Here is a 25,099-nt window from a genome sequence, read left to right on the forward strand (position 1 = left end):
TAAGTGTGTCAAAGCAGTCGGAACACCATGTGTCTGGACAGGCGAGCAATGCATTGGCGACAAAATCGTGCACAGCGCGGAATGCGGTGAGCACGTCTCTGAAGCAGCGAAAGGGTTAATGCGGCCGTGGTGGCTTTACTTCATAAACTGCGCGCTTCCCTCTAAACGTAAGTGTGCGAACTGTACTATACTATGGCACTGCTTCTCTTCGCGCGTACAGCTGGCAACGAAGCACTCTCCCGTGTCTGGGCAGGCATGCGCGAAAAGATAAAAGAATTGAACTTAAAGTATAACTGGAAGCGGGGAATACTCTATTGTCGGTAGTGACAACGAAATTGATCGGTCAGAGCAGCTCACTGTCTTCGGATGTGGGCCAATCATTCGATGCCACTTGACCAACAAAGCCATCAAGCACATTTCAGCCCTTCTACAGTTGCTCAAATCAACTACTGGTGATATGACTGTGAAGTGGAAAGGTGAACGAACGACCGCAGCTAAACCGAAACCAGGTAGACCGCACGTACTGACAGACAGGAATCTTCGAGTATTAGGGCTGATGGCTGTAAAAAATCGCAAGGAATCACTCGTCAGTTACCAAAGTGCTTCCAGCAGTGCAGCTAGCACAATGAGTCTTCCTACGGAGTTAAAAAGAATGGGGTACATACAGTGGTCGACCAGCTCCTCATAATCCACACATTTCTGTAGTCATTGGTCAGTGACACTTGAGATGGTGTAAAGAGCGTCGCGGCAGGGCAGTGGTCAAATGTTCAAATGTGTGTCAAATCTTATGGGACTTAACTGCTAATGACATCAGTCCCTAAGCTTACACACTACTTAACCTAAACTATCCTAAGGACAAACGCACACGCCCATGCCCGAGGGAGGACTCGAACCTCCGCCGGGACCAGCCGCACAGTCCATGGCTGCAGCGCCTAGACCGCTCGGCGCAGGGCGGTGGATTTCTGGTAAAGAGCGATTTCTGATGACAAATCACGCTGTACCATGCGGCGATCCGACAAAAGGGTTTGGATTTGGTAACTGCCAGGCGAACGTTACCTGAATGACATGTAGTGACAACAGTGAAATACGAAGGAAGTGGTGTTATGGTATGGGGGTGTTTTTCGTAGTTATGGTGTGGTACCCTCGTTACGCTTGTGTAAATTCTAAATGCGAAAGGATATGAGCACATCATGCAGCACTTTATACTGTGTACAGTAGATAAACAATTCTGAGACGTGGATTCATCTATGAGGCAGAGGTTTGTGGACAGTAACATTCCTGAAATGGACTGGCCACCCCAGAGTCTTGATCTCAACCTAACTGAACGCCTCTTGGATGAGTTACAACGTCTGCTTCGCTCCACACCCCAGCGTTCAACATCAATGCCTTCTGTTGTTTCGGATCCTGAGGAAGAGTGGGCTACCAATCCTCCAAAGACATTCAGACACCTCACTCAAGATGTTACCAGCAGAGTTTCAAGCCGTCATAATGGCGAAGGGTGGACACATCCCATATTAATGTCCGTTAATAGTGTCCGGATGCTTCTGGTAGATGGTATACATGCAACTCCATTCGCTCCATGTGTTCACTAGTCAGTATCCCAGTTACCACAGGACCTATCCGTATGGACAGACGCCGCGCGAGATTAGCCGAGCGGTCTTGGGCGCTGCAGTCACGGACTGTGCGGCTTGTCCCGGCGGAGGTTCGAGTCCTCCCTCGGGCATGGGTGTGTGTGTTTGTCCTTAGGATAATTTTGCTTAAGTAGTGTGTAAGCTTAGGGACTGATGACCTTAGCAGTTAAGTCCCATAAGATTTCACACACATTTTTTGGACAGACGCTATTAGCACGGACCACTGGACCACAGAAAAATTTAACTTCGTAGTAGGCGTAAACATAGGTTGCACCCAATTGATTCTTCCTTCGACGGTAACCCTAGGATGTAACTTACACACAGAATGGAAAATATGTTATCTGCTACGTGAACTGCGACAGCGTCAAGTCGCGTACTGCGCAGAGAGTCCGCTTGTCGCTGACATCCACCAATAATTTCGTAGAGATGCGCTGATACAGCACAGGTAACAATTTACAACTTTATTCTTCCCTTGTGACTATGGAGCAGTGCAGTACTACGGAGTATTCCTGTTTTCTCACCTAAGGATTCACCACCTACAAATAAATTCTACATGCGCGTTCATGACACACTTGAGACGCTATACTAAAATTTGAACAGCGTGCAGGAGATCGTCCATCATACCTACGAATGGAGAGCAGTTCGACCACACTGGTATCAGATGCAAAGAAGTTCCAATTGGTCTTGTTTGAAAACCAAAGTAGAAGAAACTCGCCATCTAATTCCACCTAAAACTTCATTAATAAGGATCTAGCTTTGAGTCTGTAAGCGATTTCGGTAAAAAGATGCCCTAACAAGCTGTAATCAACACGATTCTCGTCACAACGAGAAAACACTAAATTTTCCCTTATTTCATCTGACGTAGACGGGGAGTTAATTACAGCATGGGTATCAAACGTGGTACGAAAAAGATCCATCTTATGCGACACAAGATTTTTATGGTTTTTCTCAACAGATCACCTGGGATTGTTATTGCACACAAGTATAGATACACTTACAGATCAGTAATAGAGCAGCGCAAGGAAATTCAACATCGGACTGAACAAGAAAATCTTGACGTTATTTGTGAAGCAGTCCCATCACGATAACGGCAATACTGCGGCAGATGAAAGGATTGTGAATATATCATCTCTCCACGACTTCTATTGTGCTGGTTTCAGCCTCACGGAGAGCCTGGCAACCGATTACGCCATATGTGGAAAACGAAGCTCCTATTGATGAATGGACAACGCTCTCCACTTACCAACTGTTAATCAGTGCGCGAAATGCTTCCCTGCAACTGAACAATTCTTGATCCCCTGTTTGGTAGATACTTTAGAATGTTTTGAAATAGTACTTAAGCTAAATTCACGCCAGAAAGTAGTTCACACAATACAAAGCAGAAAATTATCTTTCATGAATGCGCTGAAAACAAAGAACTATTGATTTGGGAATCTTCGTCTGTAACCAACGTGCGTTAAATTTTCCTGTTTAGTGGCCGTTCATTGTGTTGTGTAGCCTCTTCTCTAGTTTCAGTATTCGTCTATATTTCTATTACAGATTGGTTCTCAAGCTCCAAATATGACTAACATGAGATTATGACCTTATTGCAGCTTCTTTGTTAATATTTGCTCTCTGTCCAACCAGACAGAGAGAGAGAGAAAGAGAGAGAGAGAGAGAGAGAGAGAGAGAGAGAGAGACAGAGACAGAGAGAGAGAGAGAGAGAGGGAGGGAGATTTGTTCAACGCAACAGGTTTCATGCAACGTTCGATTCAAATGTAGATCTCTTCTCCGTACCACGTTTGGTGACGATCTAATTGCTAGTTGGTTAGCCATCTTAATTACCCGACCTCGGCACCTATGATTTCCGTTGGTGGGATCACGAGAAGCGCACACAAATAAGCCGAACTGAAGAGAGGCATGTCAAGAGAAGAACGAAGTACACTCATGCAAATGCTTCGTGCCACAGATTGCCTGCGGATTGATATAGGGTTATGGAAAATGACACCAATCGGACGGTTGCTACTTTCAAAATCACTAGGCATATTATTTCGCATAGCAGAGGAATTTGCTAAATCATCATTTATCTTTCTCGTGTGCTTGACGATATACATACGACGGTTCGTCTTCATCCCATTATTTTTTATCCTTTACGTACTGTTACGTAGAAGTTGAAGCAAAGGTGGGGACATATGCCAAGTAAAGCAGATATGCTAATACTGGGAACGAATGAAGCGGCAGGGGTTAAAATCTAGAAATATGCTGAGATTAAAATGTAATTGATCTTATTGATGAGGCTCAGTTTAGTAGACAAACAATGATAGATAAATTAGCGCACATAAAGACACCATGTCATTTGGAGTATCGTTACAAAAGGAAAACTTGATCGCCACCTACGCAATGCAGTTGAATCATTTTATTTTCACAAAAGGTGTTTGCTGTTGGACTTTTCAGTCTCGATACTGAGTTTTTCTTAATAGTCAGTCATGACACATCAACGAATATGTACTGTTGCTTACTGCACACATGTGTATTGTAATCGTGCTCATTGCAGAAATTTGAATGAATCAATCTACTATGTTAAACTCGCATGTAATGGAAAGTTGGGACGGATCTGGGAAACTGGTTAGAGACTACGGGTTGCCAGTACAGAAATGAATTGCAAGCAGATTGAGCACTGAAGCGGTACGTATTCATCAGGTAACACTTACGTGAAACAGTCTCATAGTAGTAGTTACGTCTCATGTGTGTCACACTGCACTCTAGAAGCAAGCTGAATAGCTGCAATGACAATAGCAGATTGTCCCCAAGGAAAAGAACCAATTTTCTGTTGCTCATGAAAAGGTGTAACATAATACGAACGAAAAGAGCTAAAACAATCGAACATTAACGAAGTGCTATAAATCTGTGAGATCAGAATGGAGCTGGGTGTGGGATGTTGTGACGTGCAATACATAGTTTAAGTTCACTACAAAAAAATTAATCACTCCCTACAGAAATCATCACTGCATCATTTAATACCGTATAATCCGGCCCCTGTATTTGACAAACACCTGGATTCAATTAAGAAGTGAGTCCGCAAGATTGCGGAGGTACTTCGCAACCAAGTTAAGCCACTCGCTAAAGATTTGATTGCGCAATTTCACCAAATTCCGGCGATGTTGATTTCGCAATTTTACCCGCCATTCCAACATGTCCAACAGATTTCCTGGGGGATTCAAGTCAGGTGATTTTGCAGGCTAATAGAGATGTAATAGGGTGGGTAAGTGTTCAGAAAACCAGTCACGTCTTCTTCCAGCCGATGAACTTTGCTGTTGTCTTCTTGGAAAATAGTGGTATCAAAGCATACTCGCGCATTGTTGATTGAAAGGCAACACCCGACCATTCAGAATGTTTAAATAAACATAGTGCTTCGTGTTAGCAAAAACCATGACAGACCCACGCCCGGCTTGGACCTTCTTGCACACACTCTGGATGAAATGCTGCAATTGGCCTTCAGTGCATTCGACGACGTGCATCATTTGAACCAGAATGAAAAATAGTCATACAATAGCACTAAAAAGACAAATACGTCCTGGGCGGGGCTACAGATGTAAAAGAAGGCAACTAGCTTTTCGACTTACGTGGCAGCTTCAAACACATTTAAATCAAAACATTTTGACATATTCGCTCTGTTTTACTTGTTAGTATTAGTACCCATGTCATGTAATATAATGCATCGTATAAAATAAAGCAACATGATACATGATGTCATGTCGTATAAAATGACACATGCCATCATGTCGCCCAACGTAGCAGTTGTTGTGTTACGCAGTATGACATAACATGTCATTAAAATTTAGGATGCATGCATCCCCACTCAGGGGTACTATCTATTACAGACGCACCCCCACTCTCGGATACTTCCTATTGTAGATGCAATCCACTCTGCAGAAACACATAAGTTTGTGTCTATCTTTTCTTACAATCCTCGCTATACTTGTAACAGGGAGTGGGTTTTGGGCGGGAATTATATCCTCCTCTCCACCCAGAAATTAATAAATTGTTTTAGCGTCCCTCCGGGGCAAATCCACCAACAGAAATTTTAACCCCCCAGAAAAACATTTTTATCTATTCATCAGCCATATTATATTATACATTGATGATCCAAAACATTATGACCAACTGCGTAATAGCTTATTTGTCCGTCTTTGGAACAAAATACATCACCGATTCTCCGTATCAAGGAACCGACAGTTTGTTGATAGGTTTCTAGGTATGTAGCAGTAAATGTCTGCGCACAGTTCATGTAATTTGCGTAAATAACGAGCCGCTGGTTTGCGTACGCAGTGATGGGCTCCATAGGATTTACAACAAGCGAATTTGGTCGCCGAGACATCAACCATTTTAGCGCGGTTGTGGCTCCGAGACACGGACAATTATACTGCTGAGAAATGACATCGCTTTTGTGGAAGACATCAAGCGTGAAGGCATGCAGGTGGTTTACAGCTGTCAGCGTATCTTCTAATACTACCACAGGTCCCATGCAAGCGCACGAGAATGTTTCCCATAGCATAATACCCTCCAGCTTATGTCCGTGGCGTGCGGCACGTTTCGAGCCGCCGTTCACCTCGATGACGCTGTTTCTGGAGCCGACCATCGATCTAGAGTAGCAAAAATGTGATTCACCCCAATAGCCGACACATTTTCTTTGATCAACAGTCGAATTCCGATGTTCCGGTACCCACTGATATCGTAATTGACGATGTCGTTGGGTCAACATGTGAATACGTAGGGGTGGTCTGCTGCTGAGCTCCATGTTCAACAATCTACGATGAACGGTGTGCTCTGAAACACTTGTGTGAACACCAGCGTTGTGCTCTTTCGGCACAGATGCCACAGATCCCCATCGATCCTACATTACAGAGTAGACAAGCCTCCGAACCCCACGTTCTGAAAAGAGTCGTGAACGTCCAATAATTAGCGTCTAGTTGTACGAGGGTCACTCCAAAATAAATGCACACTATTTATTTAAAAATCCATCTTTTATTCTACATGTTTGAAAGTTTTACAGTGTGTAGGTACACCCTTCAGGAACAATATTTTCATTTATCCACATAATTTCCATCCCTCTCATCTGCCTTACGCCATCTTGGAACCAGCGCCTGTATACCCGCACGGTAAAATTCTGGACCAACCTGTTGGAGCCACTGTTTGGCAGCGTGCACAAGGGAGTCACCATCTTCAAACCTTGTTCCACGAAGAGAGTCTTTCAGTTTCCCAAACGAACGATAGTCACATGCAGCCAGGTCAGGACTGTAACGAGGGTGTTCCAGTGTTGTCCATCCGAGTTTTGTGATCGCTTCCATGTTTTTTTCACTGACATGTGGCCGTGCATTGTCGTGCAACAGCAAAACAACCTGCTTTTGCCGATGTGGTCGAACACGGCTCAGTCGAGCTTGAAGTTTCTTCAGTGTCGTCACATATGCATCAGAATTTATGGTGGTTCCACTTGGCATGATGTACATAAGCAAGAGTCCTTTCAGAATCGAAAAACACCGTAGCCATAACGTTTTCAGCAGAAGGAGTGGTTTTGAATTTTTTTCCTTGGGTGAATTTGCATGATGCCATTCCATTGATTGCGTCTTCGTCTCTGGTGAAAAATGATGGAGCCATGTTTCATCACCTGTCACAATTCTTCCAAGACATTCATCTCCACCATTCACGTACTGTTCCAAAAGTTCTTTGCATACCTTTTTTTTTGTGAGCCACTGTCAACTCCTGGGAACTCATCTGGCACAAACCATTTTTAACGCCAACACTTTCAGTAGTATGCAAACACTTCCTCCCCCTATCGCAACGTAGCGAGACAATTCGTTCAGTGTGATGCGTCTGTCAGCAGTCACCAATTCGTTAACTCTCTGCACATTGTCTGGAGTGTGTGTAGTACGAGGCCTGCGTTGTGAGGACAATCCTCAATATTGCCGTGCCCACTTTCTTCACGGCACCTGCTTGCCACCGACTAACTGTACTGCGATCGACAGCAGCATCTCCATACACCTTTTTCAACCTCTTGTGGATGTTTCCCACTGTCTCGTTTTCACAGCACAGGAATTCTGTGACAGCACGTTGCTTCTGACGAACGTCAAGTGTAGCAGCCACCTTGAAGACATGCTGTGGCGGCGCCACTCACGGGAACAGGTTGAACTAAGTTTGAAAACAAGCGGGAAGGATGTATCTACACACTGTGAAACTATCACATGTGCAAAAAGAAAACTGTATTTTTACAAAAATAGTGAGCATTTCTTTTGGAGTGAGCCTCGTAGTTTCACTGTCCTTCTGCCTCTTTCCGTAGATGCTGACGGCAGGAACACGTGAACATTCGACTGGCTTCGCCGTTTTCCAGGTACACTGGCTGTGCGTACCCTTCGTCAGAGTTGCTTATCTCAATGGATTTCTCCATTTTCAGGCCTTGTCTTCGCTAGGGTGATCCCGCGTCCGTGTCTGCTCCGCCTACACACTTTTGTTACCGCGTCACGAGCCCGCAACGCCACCGGGCTGCACCCAACGCCGCCGTGGGCAGTGGTCATAGTAATTTGGCTGATCAGTGTTTATTGTTTACTATGGCTGGCGAATCTTCTGGATTTTGGGCACACGATCAGGGACTAGCTTATAAATTGCAAGATGCACCTTGTGGCTAAGAGAGTTAACTATGCTGGGGAAGTAGGGTTAACTTGTAAAAAAAGGGCGAATGTGTCCACATGTCTAGATTCAAATGTCTTTGAAGCTGCCAGATAAGTCGAAAAGCTAGTTTCCTTCTTTTAGATCCCTAGGACGTATTGGCCTTATTTGACATGATAGGAACATTTTTCGTTCTGGTTCCCAACTTTTATTACTCTATCATAACTTACATACGCGCTTATATTGAACCGCGATAACTTGGCAACCGATTGTTGACTCGGGCGACAACTGATCCGGCACGGGTTTTTTTATTCTGTTTCGAACCATTTTTCATGAGTTGAGTGTCGTCAGTCTGGGTCCACTACAGTTACTTGACTGATATGGCAGAAGCTGTATAGCACAGCGTACTATGTCCTCCACGTTAACATGACCGTGTGAGAATTTTTGTTTTATTTATCATTTTTTCTTAATTCTGATTTTTATTACTTTGTTTCATATTTTTAAAATTTTGTTTAATTTTGTATTGTTTTTCGAACTATTTTCAGACATTTAATTCATATTTGTCATATACGTATGAGACGATACATGCAAACATATGAAAAATAATCACAAATACTTAAAACAGTGCACAAAATGAAAGCAAAAATAAATACGATACCGAACGCAATATTACAAGTCGTGCAAAGCTTATGAAATTAAAGTAAGTAAAAAGCTTATATTATGTAGGCAAACTTACAATACGATCATATTATTAAAAGATTGGTGCAACAAATAATGAACTATTGAAGATTTCTTGTTATTATCCCTTATCTTAAAATTCGTGTCATTATTTTTAAAAAACGCAATAACAAAAATTGAAAATTATGTAACCGCCGGCTAGGAAAACGTAATTGAAAAATTTTAGCGCTAAATGATTCATCAACCAATCCGAATTAACTATGATTGGCTGAAATAAGTAGAAGAACTGCGAAACAATGTATGCACAAAAAAAATGCTATCTACTTTTCAAACCTGAACTTAAATTGATGAACTTAAGCTTGTTTTTTCCGAAGATAAATTTTCTACATGACACCACCATAGTTTTTGAAGACGACGTAGTAAAACATTTTCCGTTTGTTCGAAATAAGATGATCTTATTCTGACAATTATTTTTATGGCAACTTCAGGTTAGTTTAATTTTCTGCGAGGTCATCGATAAAGCTTTAAATACTCGATCAAACAGTATATCATTTCGTGCAGGGGTGGACATAATTCTGATTTCGTACATGCGTTGTTTTGCATTATATCGTGGCAACGGATAAAACTTTCACAAAACAACAGGACGACCATTAATTACATGAATTTGTGCATCTTCTCACAATATTTGAACCGATTCGCACAAGTCTGAAACACAGAAGCGCTCCCCGTAAATAGACTGACCAAAAAAAAACATGTTTTTTAAATGTAAAATCCGATTGATGCTAGATTTTTGAAATCAACTTCTCAATTTTATCTTAAGAACACGTGTTTTATTTATTTGATTCACTTTAAACCATTTCTACACACTCAGTTTACATAAGTGCGAATTTTACGTGCCACATTTAACTCTAGTTTAAACCAACGTATCTCAATAGCGGATACAGACCTTTTACTATAGTCGTTTATGTACCTTCGTGCAAAGTTTCAAATGATTCGCACAAGTTTAAAGTACAGAATTGACACGTTGCAAATACATCCCAGGAAAATGTGTTTTTTAACATGAAAAATCCAAACGAGGCAAGATGTTTTCAAACGGTTATAAGTCATCTTCAAAGAAGGTCTAATAGCCCAGTATACCAAATTTGAACCATCAGTCTCGCTCCACTCCGGAGTTATTTAATTTAAGGGTGACTGTTTACGCACGTAAAATGCGAACGAGGGCGACTGTTTTTATACGTAGAATCCGAAAGGTGTACATGAACTCGGTATCATTAGCTGAGCATTACTTTCAGCCCAACTAAAATATTTTGCAAAAAGGAATTAATGGATTCGTACAACTTTCCTGGGCGCCAGCTCCGGTGCGTCGTTCAAATCTTTCTTAATATACTGCTACATGGCTATACAAATGCCCGCTGGTCCGGGCTAAACTAAAAACTTTTTACCCCACGTTCCTTGCTCAAGTAAGAACCGAGCACCGTGATCCACCCCCCCCCCCCCCCCCCCTCCCACTCCAACCGCGATTCTGCGCGGGGCCTTTTCGAAATTGTGATTCGTGAGAGCACATTATGTTCCGCCAGTCACCTGTTGTTCACTTTCGATTATTTGCAGGCCACTGAAGACGCGCAGCTTTATGTGTCTGTGTGTTCATTGCATGCAGTCCTCGTCACAACGTTCTCTCGTTGACAGGTTAGGACGGACCTTCATTTACTGCCAGCAGCAATTCCTGTCTGTTGTGTAATCGGTTCTGGTTCACAAGTCTTCGTGTTTTTTGACCACGTGGTGTTACACCACTGACTGTAGACACGATGAACAGTACGCCGCGGAACATCAACCAATCCAGCAAATTCACACACCGCATGGCCACGGGCACGGCCAAACACGATTGCCTCTTTTGTCCAGTATGTCACGTCCTTACATTTACCCATGTTTACGTACAGTGTCGGCTTGAAACATAAATATCTCACTGATAGCTATTTCATTATGCTCACGTACAGGCAGTGCGTGTGCGGTCACTGAATAGAGAATATTTTGTGGAGATTATACTGTGGTGCGGTTGGGCGTGCAACTCGATACCTGCGCCATCTATAAAGGTTTAACGACTCATCTGTTCGTGCGCTCTGGGATGACTAATTTTTTGTCCAGTAAGCTTAAAACGAAGACAAAGGTGACATAATTTTGCCTGAACTCTAACCTTGCCATGACCTGTACCAAAACAATTTTAGAGACGTTTCATGTTCAACTCAGTGTTGCTTTTCGACAGCTTAGTATATATGAAGATAATAAACTTGACTCGTAACAAAATACGAAAGTGAAAAAGAATTTGTTAGTTTTGCAGAATTAACTTATTTTTCTGAACTATTGTTGTTGTTGTTGTGGTCTTCAGTCTTGAGACTGGTTTGATGCAGCTCTTCATGCTACTCTATCCTGTGCAAGCTTCTTCATCTCCCAGTAACTACTGCAACCTACATCCTTCTGAATCAGCTTAATGTATTCATCTCTTGGTTTCCCTCTACGATTTTTACCCTCTACGCTGCCCTCCAGTACTAAACTGGTGATCCGTTGAAACCTCAGAACATGTCCTACCAACCGATCCCTTCTTCTTGTCAAGTTGTGCCACAAACTCCACTTCTCCCCAATTCTATTCAATATCTCCTCATTAGTATGTGATCTACCCATCTAATCTTCAGCATTCTTTTGTAGCACCACATTTCGAAAGCTTCTATTCTCTTCTTGGTGGTGGTGGTGGTGGTGGTGGTGGTGGTTAGTGCTTAACGTCCCGTCGACAACGAGGTCATTAGAGACGGAGCGCAAGCTCGGGTTAGGGAAGGATTGGGAAGGAAATCGGCCGTGCCCTTTCAAAGGGACCTTCCCGGCATTTGCCTGAAACGATTTAGGGAAATCACGGAAAACCTAAATCTGGATGGCCGGAGACGGGATTGAACCGTCGTTCTCCCGAATGCGACTTCAGTGTGCTAACCACTGTGCCACCTCGCTCGGTTTCTCTTCTTGTCCAAACTATTTATCGTCCATATTTCACTTCCATACATGGCTACACTCCATACAAATACTTTCAGAAATGTTTTCCTGACCCTTAAATCTATACTCGATGTTAACAAATTTCTCTTCTTCAGAAATGCTTTCCTTGCCATTGCCAGTCTACATTTTATATCCGCTCTACTTCGAACATCATCAGTTATTTTGCTCCCCAAATAGTAAAACTCCTTTATTACTTTAAGTGTCTCATTTCCTAATCTAATACCTTCAGCATCACCCGACTTAATTCGACTACATTCCATTATCCTCGTTTTGCTTTTGTTGATGTACATCTTATACCCTTCTTTCAAGACAGTATCCATTCCGTTCAACTGCTCTTCCAAGTCCTTTGCTGTCTCTGACAGAATTATAATGTCATCGGCGAACCTCAAAGTTTTTATTTCTTCTCCATGGATTTTAATACCTACTCCGAACTTTTCTTTTGTTTCCTTTACTGCTTGCTCAATATAGAGACTGAATAACATCGGGGAGAGGCTACAAGCCTGTCTCACTCCCTTCCAAACCACTGCTTTGCTTTCATGTACCTCGACTCTTATAACTGCTATCTGCTTTCTGTACAAATTGTAAATAGACTTTGGCTCCCTGTATATTACCCCTGTCACCTTCAGAATTTGAAAGAGATTATTCCAGTCAACATTGTCAAAAGCTTTCTCTAAGTCTACAAACGCTAGAAACATGGGTTTGCCTTTCCTTAATCTTTCTTCTAAGATAAGTCGTAGGGTCAGCATTGCCTCACTTGTTCCAACATTTCTACGGAACCAAACTGATCTTCCCCCAGGTCGGCTTCTACCAGTTTTTCCATTCATCTGTAAAGAATTCGGGTTAGGATTTTGCAGCTGTGACTTATTAAACTGATAGTTCGGTAATTTTCACATCTGTCAACACCTGCTTTCTTTGGGATTGGAATTATTAAATTCTTCTTTAAGTCTGAGGGTATTTCGCCTGTCTCGTACATCTTGCTCACCAGATGGTAGAATTTTGTCAGAACTGGCTCTCCCAAGGCTGTCAGTAGTTCTGATGGAATGTTGTCTACTCCCGGGGCCTTGTTTCGACTTAGTTCTTTCAGTGCTCTTTCAAACTCTTCACGCAGTACCATATCTCCCATTTCATATTCATCTACATCCTCTTCCCATTCCATAATATTGTCCTCAAGTACATCGCCCTTGTATAGACCCTCTATATACTCCTTCCACCTTTCTGCTTTCCCTTCTTTGCTTAGAACTGGGTTTCCATCTGAGCTCTTGATATTCATACAAGTGGTTCTCTTTTCTCCAAAAGTCTCTTTAATTTTGCCGTAGGCAGTATATATCTTACCCGTTGTGAGATAAGCATCTGCATCCTTACATTTGTCCTCTAGCCATCCCTGCTTAGCCATTTTGCATTTCCTGCCGATCTCATTTTTGAGACGTCTGTATTCCTTTTTGCCTGCTTCACTTACTGCATTTCCTGAACTATAGGTCTACTTAAGTCCTTGAAAGTAGCTCCTGTCATGCTATCTCGTGATGATAATGGAGAAGTTATCATGTATGGATCGCAGCGAAACGTGATTCATTCGTATTGCTGTCATCATCAGAGGCCTTCGTCCGTAGTACAAATGTCGTTTTAGCGGACTGCAAGGGAGGGTGGTGTGCCCGCAGCTGGACGAGTCGGGCGCGGTGCTGGGCCAGCACCAGGACTACGACGACAGCCCGGGGGTGGCGCTGCGCCACCAGGACTACGTGGGCGGCGGCGGCGGCGGGGGCGGCAGCCCGCGGCACGGCGACTACGACGGCTGCGGCTCGCCCGGCGCCGGCAACGGCAGCGGCAGCGTGCTGCGCCAGCACCACGACTACGGCGCGCCGCCCCCGCCGCCCCCGGGGGCCGGCTCTCCTGCCTCCGTGCGCCAGCATCACGACTACGTCACAGCCACTGGTGAGTACCTGCACTACTTGACCCGACAGTCGAAGTGCCGTCCTCAGCTACCACTGCTGGGCGTACAACTCGTGCAGACATCCTCACACCTTAGACCGTAGACGACACAGACCGCGCATGTCTTTTTTACACTGAAACCGACCCCTAGATCAGCTTGTAACCTCCCCCTCACTTATCGACCTTAATGACGGTGAAAAATTAAACAGCGTGTACCTAACGGAAATTTGGAAAAAGCAATCGTCACCGAAGTTAATCTGTCGGTAAAGAGGGAGGAAAGGGTTACATCTAAATGAAGGGAAAAATGCTAATGAAATTGGTCGAAATTAATTTTGAGAAAAGGTTAAAATTAATAAAGAAAGTAAATGTGCGGTCGTTACGTTAACAATTAATTGGCGTTAATTAGATATTTGAGATTTGGGGAAAATTACGGTCGCCAGTCCTATGGACAACTACTATAATAACTGCAAATGAAAGATTGATGCACATATAATTAGCACTAAAAGCGTGGCAACTGAAGGTTGACACGTGTTGTGTGAAAACTGAATGTTTGTCAGAAGTAATAAATTTCGCTACACTCTGACTTAATTTAGCAAAGGATTAATAAAACCGGAAAATTGAAACTTAATTTAGTGACAGAAACTAATAGTGAGCTTTGCTTCTGAAGCGCAACGAAATTCAGTAAAATAAGGTTAGTCTTGGGCTACCTCAACAATCATTTCAAAAGCTACTTGAATTTACGCAATTTAGAAATAAGAGATTTAACTTTGAACCTGCTTTAAATGATTCTGAGCAATTAACAATAGTACAATTTAGTACGTACCAAGCTGAGCTGCAGTCACAGGTAAGCTAAAATACGGTAACAAAACTCGCACTCTTAATTTGTGCTTGTGTAACCTAAATATTGTAGCCAGCTATGCATACCTTAACTGAACTCTGAAATTACAGCAGTGAAATCGAATGATATTGCTTTAATGCTGGCGTTTGAATTTCAACGACACTCGGGTTCATTCCGGAAAAGGAAGGGACCCAACTTGGTAATGCAATTGGGACAATGAGCAACAAAGGTTCATGCTAAGTTGCTGTAATTTAAAGAAGCAAATGGAACAATTTTAAAAGCTGAGGTCTGCCATACAGTTCTAAAAACTTTACGTGCTTCCAGTCTTCCTTGCTCGTTGATTGAAGGTTTGAAGTCGTCGATCGAGAAGGCAGCGACAGTCACTCATTGTCGGCCGTCGCTGTTGCAGAAGCTGGATGTTGGCGCGCCTTCTTCTCGACACAGTCACCAGGCGAAACGGGCTCTTGATGTCCCACCTAATGCTTCCCGTCCGCGACACCGTGTCAGAAACTATCATAGCAATCAAGCGCAGTTACATGCTGCCAAAGCTCGAAAGCGCGGCAACTCGCGGGAGCGTCACATAACACACCTGCTCCACCGCCCTACTCCAGCCAGACTCCGCTCTGCCCGCCCTCCATGCAGCAGAGTTAACACTACCAAAGATCCTAAACACTTGGGTTCTCCACACGACCTATCGATGTAGTCGTTCGATAGCATAGTTTTCCCTAGGCCAGACCCAGCGTAAAAATACAAATAGTATTTACAAAACAAACCAATCATACATCGACATAAATGCTAAAATAATAAAACAATTACAATATATAAAGACACAGAAATGTCATATCTTCAGGTAACAAATAAAGGAAAAAAAAATTATACTACAATAGATGGATAGTACAATAGGAGGATATGCATTTCCGGCGTTACAAGCTGACTGGTGGCGGCATTCACTTCAAGGTGGCTCCTGAAATATCGTTCACTTTATCTTAACTGTAGTATTTTCAGTAAAGATTTTTTTATTACAGTGTTGGAATATTGTGCAATGTTTGGTTGCAACGGAAGACATGTGAAAGGAAGTAATATTTCGTTCCACACGTAAAGTTGTTTTAAAAACACAAACAAATTTGCGACCACATTTTTCCACACTAAGTCAGTGAATTTTCAGGCTGAAGATAAGGGGCGATATCGTTACCAATCACAGTCGTGGACAAAACGAGCGAGACCCCTCGCCTCTTTGTTATGCTGATCCGCACAGCTTTAAAGTCCGCTACACAGCATAACAGGAAAGGCGACGAAGTGCTACCAACATACTATGCACAGGCATGAAATTGACAAACTGCCAGGCACGTAAGTCTGGATTGGAAAGAAATCCTGTAGATCTAGTCATGTTGATGTAACAACGAAATTATGTTGTAATTGCGACATTTGAGTTACATTTCTACATCTACATCTACATCCATACTCCACACGCCACCTGACGGTGTGTGGCGGAGGGTACCCTGAGTACCTCTATCGGTTCGCCCTTCTATTCCAGTCTCGTATTGTTCGTGGAAAGAAGGATTGTCGGTATGCTTCTGTGTGGGCTCTAATCTCTCTGATTTTATCCTAATGGTCTCTTCGCGAGATATACGTAGGAGGGAGCAATATACTGCTTGACTCTTCGGTGAAGGTATGTTCTTGAAACTTTAACAAAAGCCCGTACCGAGCTACTGAGCGTCTCACCTGCAGAGTCTTCCACTGGAGTTTATCTATCATCTCCGTAAAGCTTTCGCGACTACTAAATGATCCTGTAACGAAGCACGCTGCTCTCCGTTGGATCTTCTCTATCACTTCTATCAAATGGCTCTATCTTTGACTTGAACATCGAAGTTGTTTGCTATTTATTTATTTTTTGTACATTATTTTCAGCCACAGACAAACACCTAGGTGTGTTAAAATGATACTGAAATATAGTATCATGCATGGACCAGTAACAATAAATTCTTAACTACTTGTTATGGTACTGCAGTATCTGCCAACGTCTTCAGAATTGGATATCGCATACGACGTTCCTAGAGTGTTTATAAGTGGATATTGCAGACGACTTCGAACAAAATCTGAATGTAGCTTAGTAAAAGTTCCGTGATCAAATGATCTGAGTTGCTTGCGAATACAGTTTATCCTCACTAGACAGTATGTATTATCATTATACGTGAGGGGAAAAGGGTTTCACCGGGTGCGGTGACCCAGTGGTTTTAGGCGCTTCAGTCACCAACGTGTGGCTTCTTCAGTCGCATGGTTGGAATCCTACCTCGGGCATGGATGTGTAGGTTGTCCTTATGTTTGGTAGGTTTAAGTAGTTCTAGGTCTAGGGGACTGATGACCTAAGCAGTTTGTCGCATAGTTCTTAGAGCCATTTTTTGACCTTCCGCGTAAATTTTCTTTAAATAAACGGCCGTATGTTTAGATTGCGTCGACATAGAAGCTCACTTTTTTACATCATCAAGGGATCGTATACTGTAGGAAGTGCGATACATTTCCGCTTAATATGTCTACCCGTACTCGAGGTAAACGGCTTTCAAGGGTTGGGTAGACAGATAGACGGTCAAGAAACTGAGACTAGTAGGGTTCCATTTTTACCTTTGGATGACGAAATCCTAACAACAAAAATAGCTGCGACATTTACTGAAAATGAGGGTCGCATAAATAATTCCCCCTACTCATTACTCGAAATGTTCTAGTTGCAGTCGATACATCAGCATATTAATGGTAGCTACGCTTTCTATCAAAATCACATTTACAGGAATGCAAATAAAATTGTCTATACATGTGGTAATTCAGATCCCAGTATTAATGCCACCGCGTCTTATAAGTGCGAGTATCCCCATTGCTAGCTAGCTTAAGAAACACTTCGGCTAATGAACTTTTTCTGGCTGTGGCGAGTCTAACAGAGAATTCGAAACATTGTAGAATACGTTTCGTAGCTAGGTCGCCATTTATTTTCTGGGGTGGTGCAGAATTATCCTACTAAATTTACTCGCTAATGGCAATGTTTTGTTATTTCGATAAACACCCCGAATGATTGTCACGTAAGCGGTAACATAAAGGTAGAAAATTCATGTTTTGAGTCCAAAAAGCTCTATGCAACAGAAACTGCAGATCATTTTGCCATTTTCATTGCGAAATTGCCAGCTTATGCATGTCTGGAGCAATAGTAGAGGGCTGTTTGCCTGGGTTGTCTGCTCGTGTAGTGAAAGGAGTTTGCTACTGCAAGGGAGGTCTGGTTTGTTTGCGGTTCTAATCTCGATGGAGGCAGATAGACTATCAGTAAAGCAATTTTAAGACATTCTCGCGCCCCCAATACGTTTTATTGCTGCCTTCATGCTGTACCGGCGCCCTATGGATGTCAATATGAAACTCTTGTAGAATTTCAAACTTGATACTGCCTACTTTTGCCGCTTCGGTCAATAATTGAATTGACTTAAGTGTGGCACTGAATGATGTTTCACTGAATTTCGTTATGAATCTTCACGCTATGCTAAATTCGCACTCTTTCATGGTAGGTCAACAACGCTAATCCAGTATGACTGGTCTGAACGTTGACACAGACCATTTCGCGGCCGAATGCGCAAAATATTTTGCTAATTCGTAGCGATATGGGTACTTTGTCTTACTAAAACAGTTATGTTATCTCGGTAAGCTGAAATTCATTTTTATTAGTACAGTTCATACTAATTAGCTTTTCTTCTTTCATTTATATCTTACATTTACGTGTTGTCTTTAACACACTAATCAGCATTAATATAGTCTTACACATGATTGAAAACAGTCTGACAAAGTTCGGGTAGTTTTTCAATTTCATGCCTGTGCATAGTATGTTGGTAGCACTTCGTCGCCTTGCCTGTTATGCTGTGTAGCAGACTTTAAAGCTGTGCGGATCAGCATAACGAAAAGGCGAGGGGCCCTCTCGTTTTGTCCACGACTGTACATGCGAACAGTCTTCTATTTCAGACCATTTATTCATACATAACATTACAAACTGGATGATAGCGTCATTACATATCTATCTAGAAATAATACGTTAGCCCTCATATCTAAAACTCCATGAACGGCAAAGATTTGAGACGATACAATATTGATTTCAGACTCATTACAAGAGTTTTCTCTACAATCAACTTTTCTCATATATTATGATCCTTACCTTTATATTGTTTCGGTAGCTGTACTAGATTAAGCAAAATTCGTAAAACATAAACGCTTACTTTGGGTAAAAACCGGACGTTATGAACAGATACAAATGTCATTTCTTGTAAAAGTATTATAAAACAGTTAACACAAATTATTAAGGAATCACCAGGAAACTAAATCCTTCATGTCAAACTGACGTTTTGTCTTCTCCTGTGGAAGCGATAACCTATTTTAAGTTTCTGGCAGTGCAACAAATACAGAAATTAACTGTACAGCAGTAATTCTGTCGCTTGTAAAAAGAAACATTTTTCAATACAGTGTTTCAATCTGTTTCCTACCCTTTCAAGAAGGCGAAACCAAAACCATAGCGCAAATATTGGGAATTTCGGAGAAATTAAGTAAACTGTATTACAACATGTATAAATTAATACGGGTAGTTCAGTTGATAAAAACAACACTTGATTTCAGTTATAAATAAGAAAAATAGTAGATATCGGCTCCACTTTGCATAGTGCGAAATGACATAAACTTGGCTTATTCCCCTCCATCAAGTGACTGTGATGTTGGTTTGAAATATTAACGCGGCAGAGATGGGGGCGTGCGCGGTTCATATTTGTCAGTAGTTAAGCCTTATAAACTACTATCATCAGTTTTTCGCATCCAAGTTTGCCGTGCGTGTTTCTTTATACCGTCATTCTACAAGGCCCACTCATATTTTTGTGACCATCGCCTTTGTTCGACATCGACGGGCAAGAACCACTCACAGAAGGCTGGTGGGAGCACTAGCAGTGTAAGTTATATAAAGCGTGTCGGGGAGCGCAGGAAACACTGCAGTCGCTGTCGTAACGCGGAAACGGAGCGATTTACCTGACGTCCCTAAGGGCATGATCATTGGCTTTCAGGACAAGAGTGAAAGCGTTTCCCAAACGCCTAAGTGCGTTAACTGTTCGCGTGCCGCCGTGGTTAAAGTATACCGTGGATGGCAAAATGCCGCTATCCAAAACAGGCGTCGAGGCAACTGTGGTGTCCCATGGGCCAGAGATGATATGGGAGAACGACGACTGTGGAGATGTGTACGAAAGAGCAGACGTGCAACTGTTGAGCAGCTGACCGCCCTGATGAACCAAGGGACTACCAACAGTGTCTCCTCAATGACCGTTCAGCGAACGTTGCTTTATTTGGGCCTTCGCAGCGGGCGCATGTTTCATGTACCCATGCTGACTGCCGTTCATCGGCAAGGAAGGCTGGAATTTGCACCCCAGTACCACAAGTTGACGCTCATTAAAGGCAACAGGTGGACTCCCATTGGCCAGATGGTCGCTGGCATGTACGGCGTGAAACACCCTGCAACAATAGTCCAAGCCGGAGGGTATTCCCTATATGATCTCGCCATTCTGCTAGGCACAATGCATCAACACAACCATGCATCAATCCTTGGGGACCATGTCAGCCCCTACGTGCAGTTTGTTTTACGCTGAACGATGGCATCTACCAGCAGGACAATACAACGTATTCAAATGGTTCAGATGGCTCTGAGCACTATGGGACTTAACATCTTAGGTCATTAGTCCCCTAGAACCTACTTAAACCTAACTAACCTAAGGACATGACACACATCCATGCCCGAGGCAGGATTCGGACCTGCGACCGTAGCGGTCCAGCGGTTCCGGACTGTAGCGCCTAGAACCGCACGACAACCGCGGCCGGCAATGCAACGTATCGCAGAGCTCGCTTGTACGTGCATGGTTCGAAGAGCATAGATGATTTTACCGTACTGCCCTGGCTACCAGACTGCTCGAATTTAGACGCAGTCGAGAATCTGTGGAACCACCTCGATCAGCCTGTTCGCACCATATATCCTTAACCGAGAGACCTAGCGCAGCCGGCTGGCCACTGCATTGGAGTCCGCATGGCTCCACGTCCCTGTCGGTACCTTCCAGAACCTCACTGACTCTCTTCCAGCAGTCCTTGCTGCGGTATGCGCTGCAAAAGACGATTATTCAGGCTTTTGACAAGTGGTCACATTAATGTGACTGGGCAATGTATCTTCCACTAGGTCCCCCCCCCCCCCCCCCTTGGTCCTCTCTTATTACGGAGATCCAAATCAGGATCTCCTCCACCCATCCCAATTATTTTGTCTTGCCATATGCAAATCCCATCTCCATTTCAGTGTTGTGAGCGCCACTATCACGTCCTCAAATCCAGTCTTTCCGCTCAACCATTTGCTTGTTTTTCTCTCCCTTATTGTTATGCCAAACATGCATATTTCCACTGCTAGCTGGGCAACCCAATTTTTGAACTTTTGGATGTTCACTGCTCATATTACACTTCCCTATATTTCCCGTTTAAGAAACTGAAAGATTTGCCACTTGATATTTTCAAATACTGCCATTGCTTGGCCGGCCCATGTGGCCGAGCGGTTCTAGGCGCTTCAATCTGGAACCGCTCGACCGCTACGCTCGCAGGTTCGAATACTACCCCGGGTATGAATGTGTGTGATGTCCTTAGGTTAGTTAGGTTTAAGTAGTTCTACGTTCTAGGGGAATGATGAACTCAGATGTTAAGTCCCATAGTGCTCAGAGCCATTTTAGAGCCATAGCTTAATCGTACCTCCTACATTATATGTCCGTAAACATCGATAAATTGTTGTCAGTAACTCACTTCTTTGTCATTGTGGGTCATGGATATGATGCTGATATTTCGGATATGACAGTTCCTCCTCTGGTCTTTATTACATGACTTTAATCTCCTCAAACATATTACGTTTTTAAACGTGCGACACTGCTGAAGAAACTCTTCTGATATTACCTACCCTGAATTATTACATCATACTCTTTTTCTGATGCCCTGTAAACTATTCTACAGTGAAAAGAGCAGTTGTGTAAGGCCTGAAGCTGCGTCCATTGAGCTTTGTGCAGTCAAATGAGAAGCAGTTTGTGTAAACAACTAGTAAGATAGTCACATAAACAACCTAAGTTGCGTCAGATAGAATGGCATGCACTAGGCTATAATCTGTAAAATCGTTTTATATCATTCGAAGACATAATTCTCATTGTTTTACCCTATCTTCTTCACATTCTCCTCCTCCACAGTCTATCAACCTGTCACGGTAGTGTTTTCTGAAACTAGTATAATTATACATTTGATGGATCTCTGTTTGTACTCATTTTACGGCTTCTCGTCGTGTTTCTTTATTCACATGGTCAATTTCATCTAGCATTCTTATGGATAATCATCGTTTGAAGTTTCTACCTTTATTTTGCTTTATATCAGTGACGATTTTAATACGCAACCTCAATTACTGATAAGCACGATGTATTGAATGAACTAATGTTTATCTGAAATACCCACAACAAGGGATTGTTCTTTCTCTGAGCTGCTGAAGTCACATGTAGCTATTTTTGTTATCCTTCATAACTGTTCATATGTCACCTGCCAATATTGTTACTTGCTGGATGAGATAGTTACAACTAAAACAGCTGTTGCTTTAGGTATTCGCGGGTCTTTCCGATGTCAGTAGTTCTTACAGTTGCAGAATGAGTATTGAAGTTCGGTTTGACATTAATGTGTATGAGTCGTGGTTTTTACCAATTTCGTACAGACTTATCATTTTTGATAGCAGGTGCCATCCGCTGACACAGGTATTTCAAGTAATATGCATTTTAGAATATTAATAGACCCGAAGTATTTCTAGGAAATCAGCAACGTTGACTACGAGAATTTAGAGCAGTTAGCTACAACTGTTTATGAAAAAGAGAGATATTTAAACATCTAATACAAATTTAAGTGATAGTAAGTCTCCTATGAAAGTATTTGTATGGAGTGGAACCTTGTACGACAGTGAAACGTAGACGTTAAACAGTACAGACAAGAAGAGAATACAAATTTTTTGAAAAGTGTTACTTTAGATTTTCGAAGAATGCTAAAAATGAGATGGACTGATCAGTCATATAATGAAGTACTGAGTCGAAATGCACAGAAAAGAAACTTATGGTACAACTTGACAAGAAGATATCCGCCGATAAAACACATCCTGAGACGTCAAGGAAGTGTTAAATTGTTTGTGGAGAGAAGTGTCGGAAGGGATGGCGGGAGAGTGGAGGAAGGTGAGTGGCAGATAAAACTGCTAGAGTTAGACCGTGGCTCGACTACAGTAAGACCGTTCAAGTAATTTAGGTCACAATAACAATACAGATATGTAGATACTTGTGCAGTATGTATCAGAGTGAAGAGCTACATCAAATCAGCCTACGGACTGAAGACCACACAAAATGCCTACTTACCATTCTCAAGCCGGCCGCGGTGGTCTCGCGGTTCTAGGCGCGCAGTCCGGAACCGTGCGACTGCTACGGTCGCAGGTTCGAATCCTGCCTCGGGCATGGATATGTGTGATGTCCTTAGGTTAGTTAGGTTTAAGTAGTTCTAAGTTCTAGGGGACTAATGACCACAGCAGTTGAGTCCCATAGTGCTCAGAGCCATTTGAACCATTTGAACCATTCTCAAAAAAATATAATAAATAAATAAATAAATAAATTATTCATTTCCAGGAAGCGTTTAGATTAGTCCTTTGGAATGAGAGACGATTGAATTCCTGGAGGCAGTTGATGTTGTTACAGGTAACCGTAGCCGAAGGGAATTTGTTGAAGAAAAAAAGGGGTGAGTGCTAAAGAGAGATAAGCTGTAGCCTAGCAGCAAGGCTCCCGCACAACTTACCAACTGTGGCCGTGACCTGAGTGCAAGAACGCGGTGTGTCCCTGCTTTCGCCTCAGCTGGCTATCTCGCTTTTCTGCCACTTTTTCACCTCAAAGCTCATACTGAAAATAAGTAGCTGTGAAATGAGAGAAGAAGTGACTTTATGTGACGTTCATATTACTACACTACTGACCATTAAAATTGCTACACCAACAAGAAATGCAGATGATAAACGGGTGTTCATTGGACAAATATATTATACTAGAACCGACATGTGATTACATTTTCACAAAATTTGGGTGCATAGATCCTGAGAAATTATTACCCAGAACAACCACCTCTGGCCGTAATAACGGCCATGGTACGCCTGGGCATTGATTCGGACAGAGCTTGGATGGCGTGTACAGGTACAGCTGCCCATGCAGCTTCAACACAATAACACAGTCCATCAAGAGTAGTGACTGGCGTATTGTGGCGAGCCAGTTGCTCGGCCACCAATGATCAGACGTCTTCAATTGGAGAATATGCTGGTCAGGACAGCAGACGAACATTTTCTGTATCCAGAAAGGCCGCACAGGACCTGCAACATGTGGTCGTGCATTATCCTGCTGAAATGTAGGGTTTTGCAGGGATCGAATGAAGGGTAGAGCCTCGGGTCGTAACACATCTGAAATGTAACGTCCACTGTTCAAAGTGCCGTCAATGCGAACAAGAGGTGACGGAGACGTTTAACCAATGGCACCATATACCATCACGACGGGTGATACGCCAATATGGCGGTGATGAATACACGCTTCCAATGTACGTTCACCGCGATGTCGCCAAACACGGATGCGACCATCATGATGCTGTAAACAGAACCTGGATTCATCAGAAAAAATGATGTTTTGCCGTTCGTGCACCCAGGTTCGTCGTTGAGTACACCATCGCAGGCGCTCCTGTGATGCAGCGTCAGGGTAACCGCAGCCATGGTCTCCGAGCTGATAGTCCGTGCTGCTGCAAACGTCGTCGAACTTTTCGTGCAGATGGTTGTTGTCTTGCAAACGTCCCCATCTGTTGACTCAGGGATCGAGACGTGGCTGTACGATCCGTTACAGCCATGCGGATAAGATGCCTGTCATCTCGACTGCTAGTGTTACGAGGCCGTTGCGATCCAGCACGGTGTTCCGTATTACCCTCCTGAACCCATCGACTCCATATTCTGCTAACAGTCATTGGATCTCGACCAACGCGAGCAGCAATGTCGCGATACGATAAACCGCAATCGCGATAGGCTACAATCCGACCTTTATCAAAGTGGGAAACGTGATGGTGCGCATTTCTCCTCATTACACGAGGCATCACAACAACGTTTCACCAGGCAACGCCTATCAACTGCTGTTTGTGTATGAGAAATCGATTGGAAACTTTCCTCATGTCAGCACGTTCTAGGTGTCGCCACCGGCGCCAACTTTGTGTGATTGCTCTGAAAAGCTAACCATTTGAATATCAC

At 43.0% G+C, this 25,099-nt stretch overlaps 1 protein-coding gene across 1 annotated transcript in view; it reads left to right on the forward strand.

The window, feature by feature from the left end:
• The window catches only part of LOC126335894 (retinal homeobox protein Rx), a 104,265-nt gene that overhangs the window by 70,825 nt on the left and 8,341 nt on the right, over positions 1-25,099 (forward strand). Inside the window, exon 7 of the mRNA XM_049999365.1 lies at positions 13,640-13,913. Within this exon, the coding sequence (XP_049855322.1) occupies positions 13,640-13,913 (274 nt within the window). The remainder of the gene's footprint in view (positions 1-13,639; positions 13,914-25,099) is intronic.

Source organism: Schistocerca gregaria, chromosome 2 (genome assembly GCF_023897955.1).
Source record: "Schistocerca gregaria isolate iqSchGreg1 chromosome 2, iqSchGreg1.2, whole genome shotgun sequence".
Taxonomy (NCBI): Eukaryota; Metazoa; Arthropoda; class Insecta; order Orthoptera; family Acrididae; genus Schistocerca; species Schistocerca gregaria.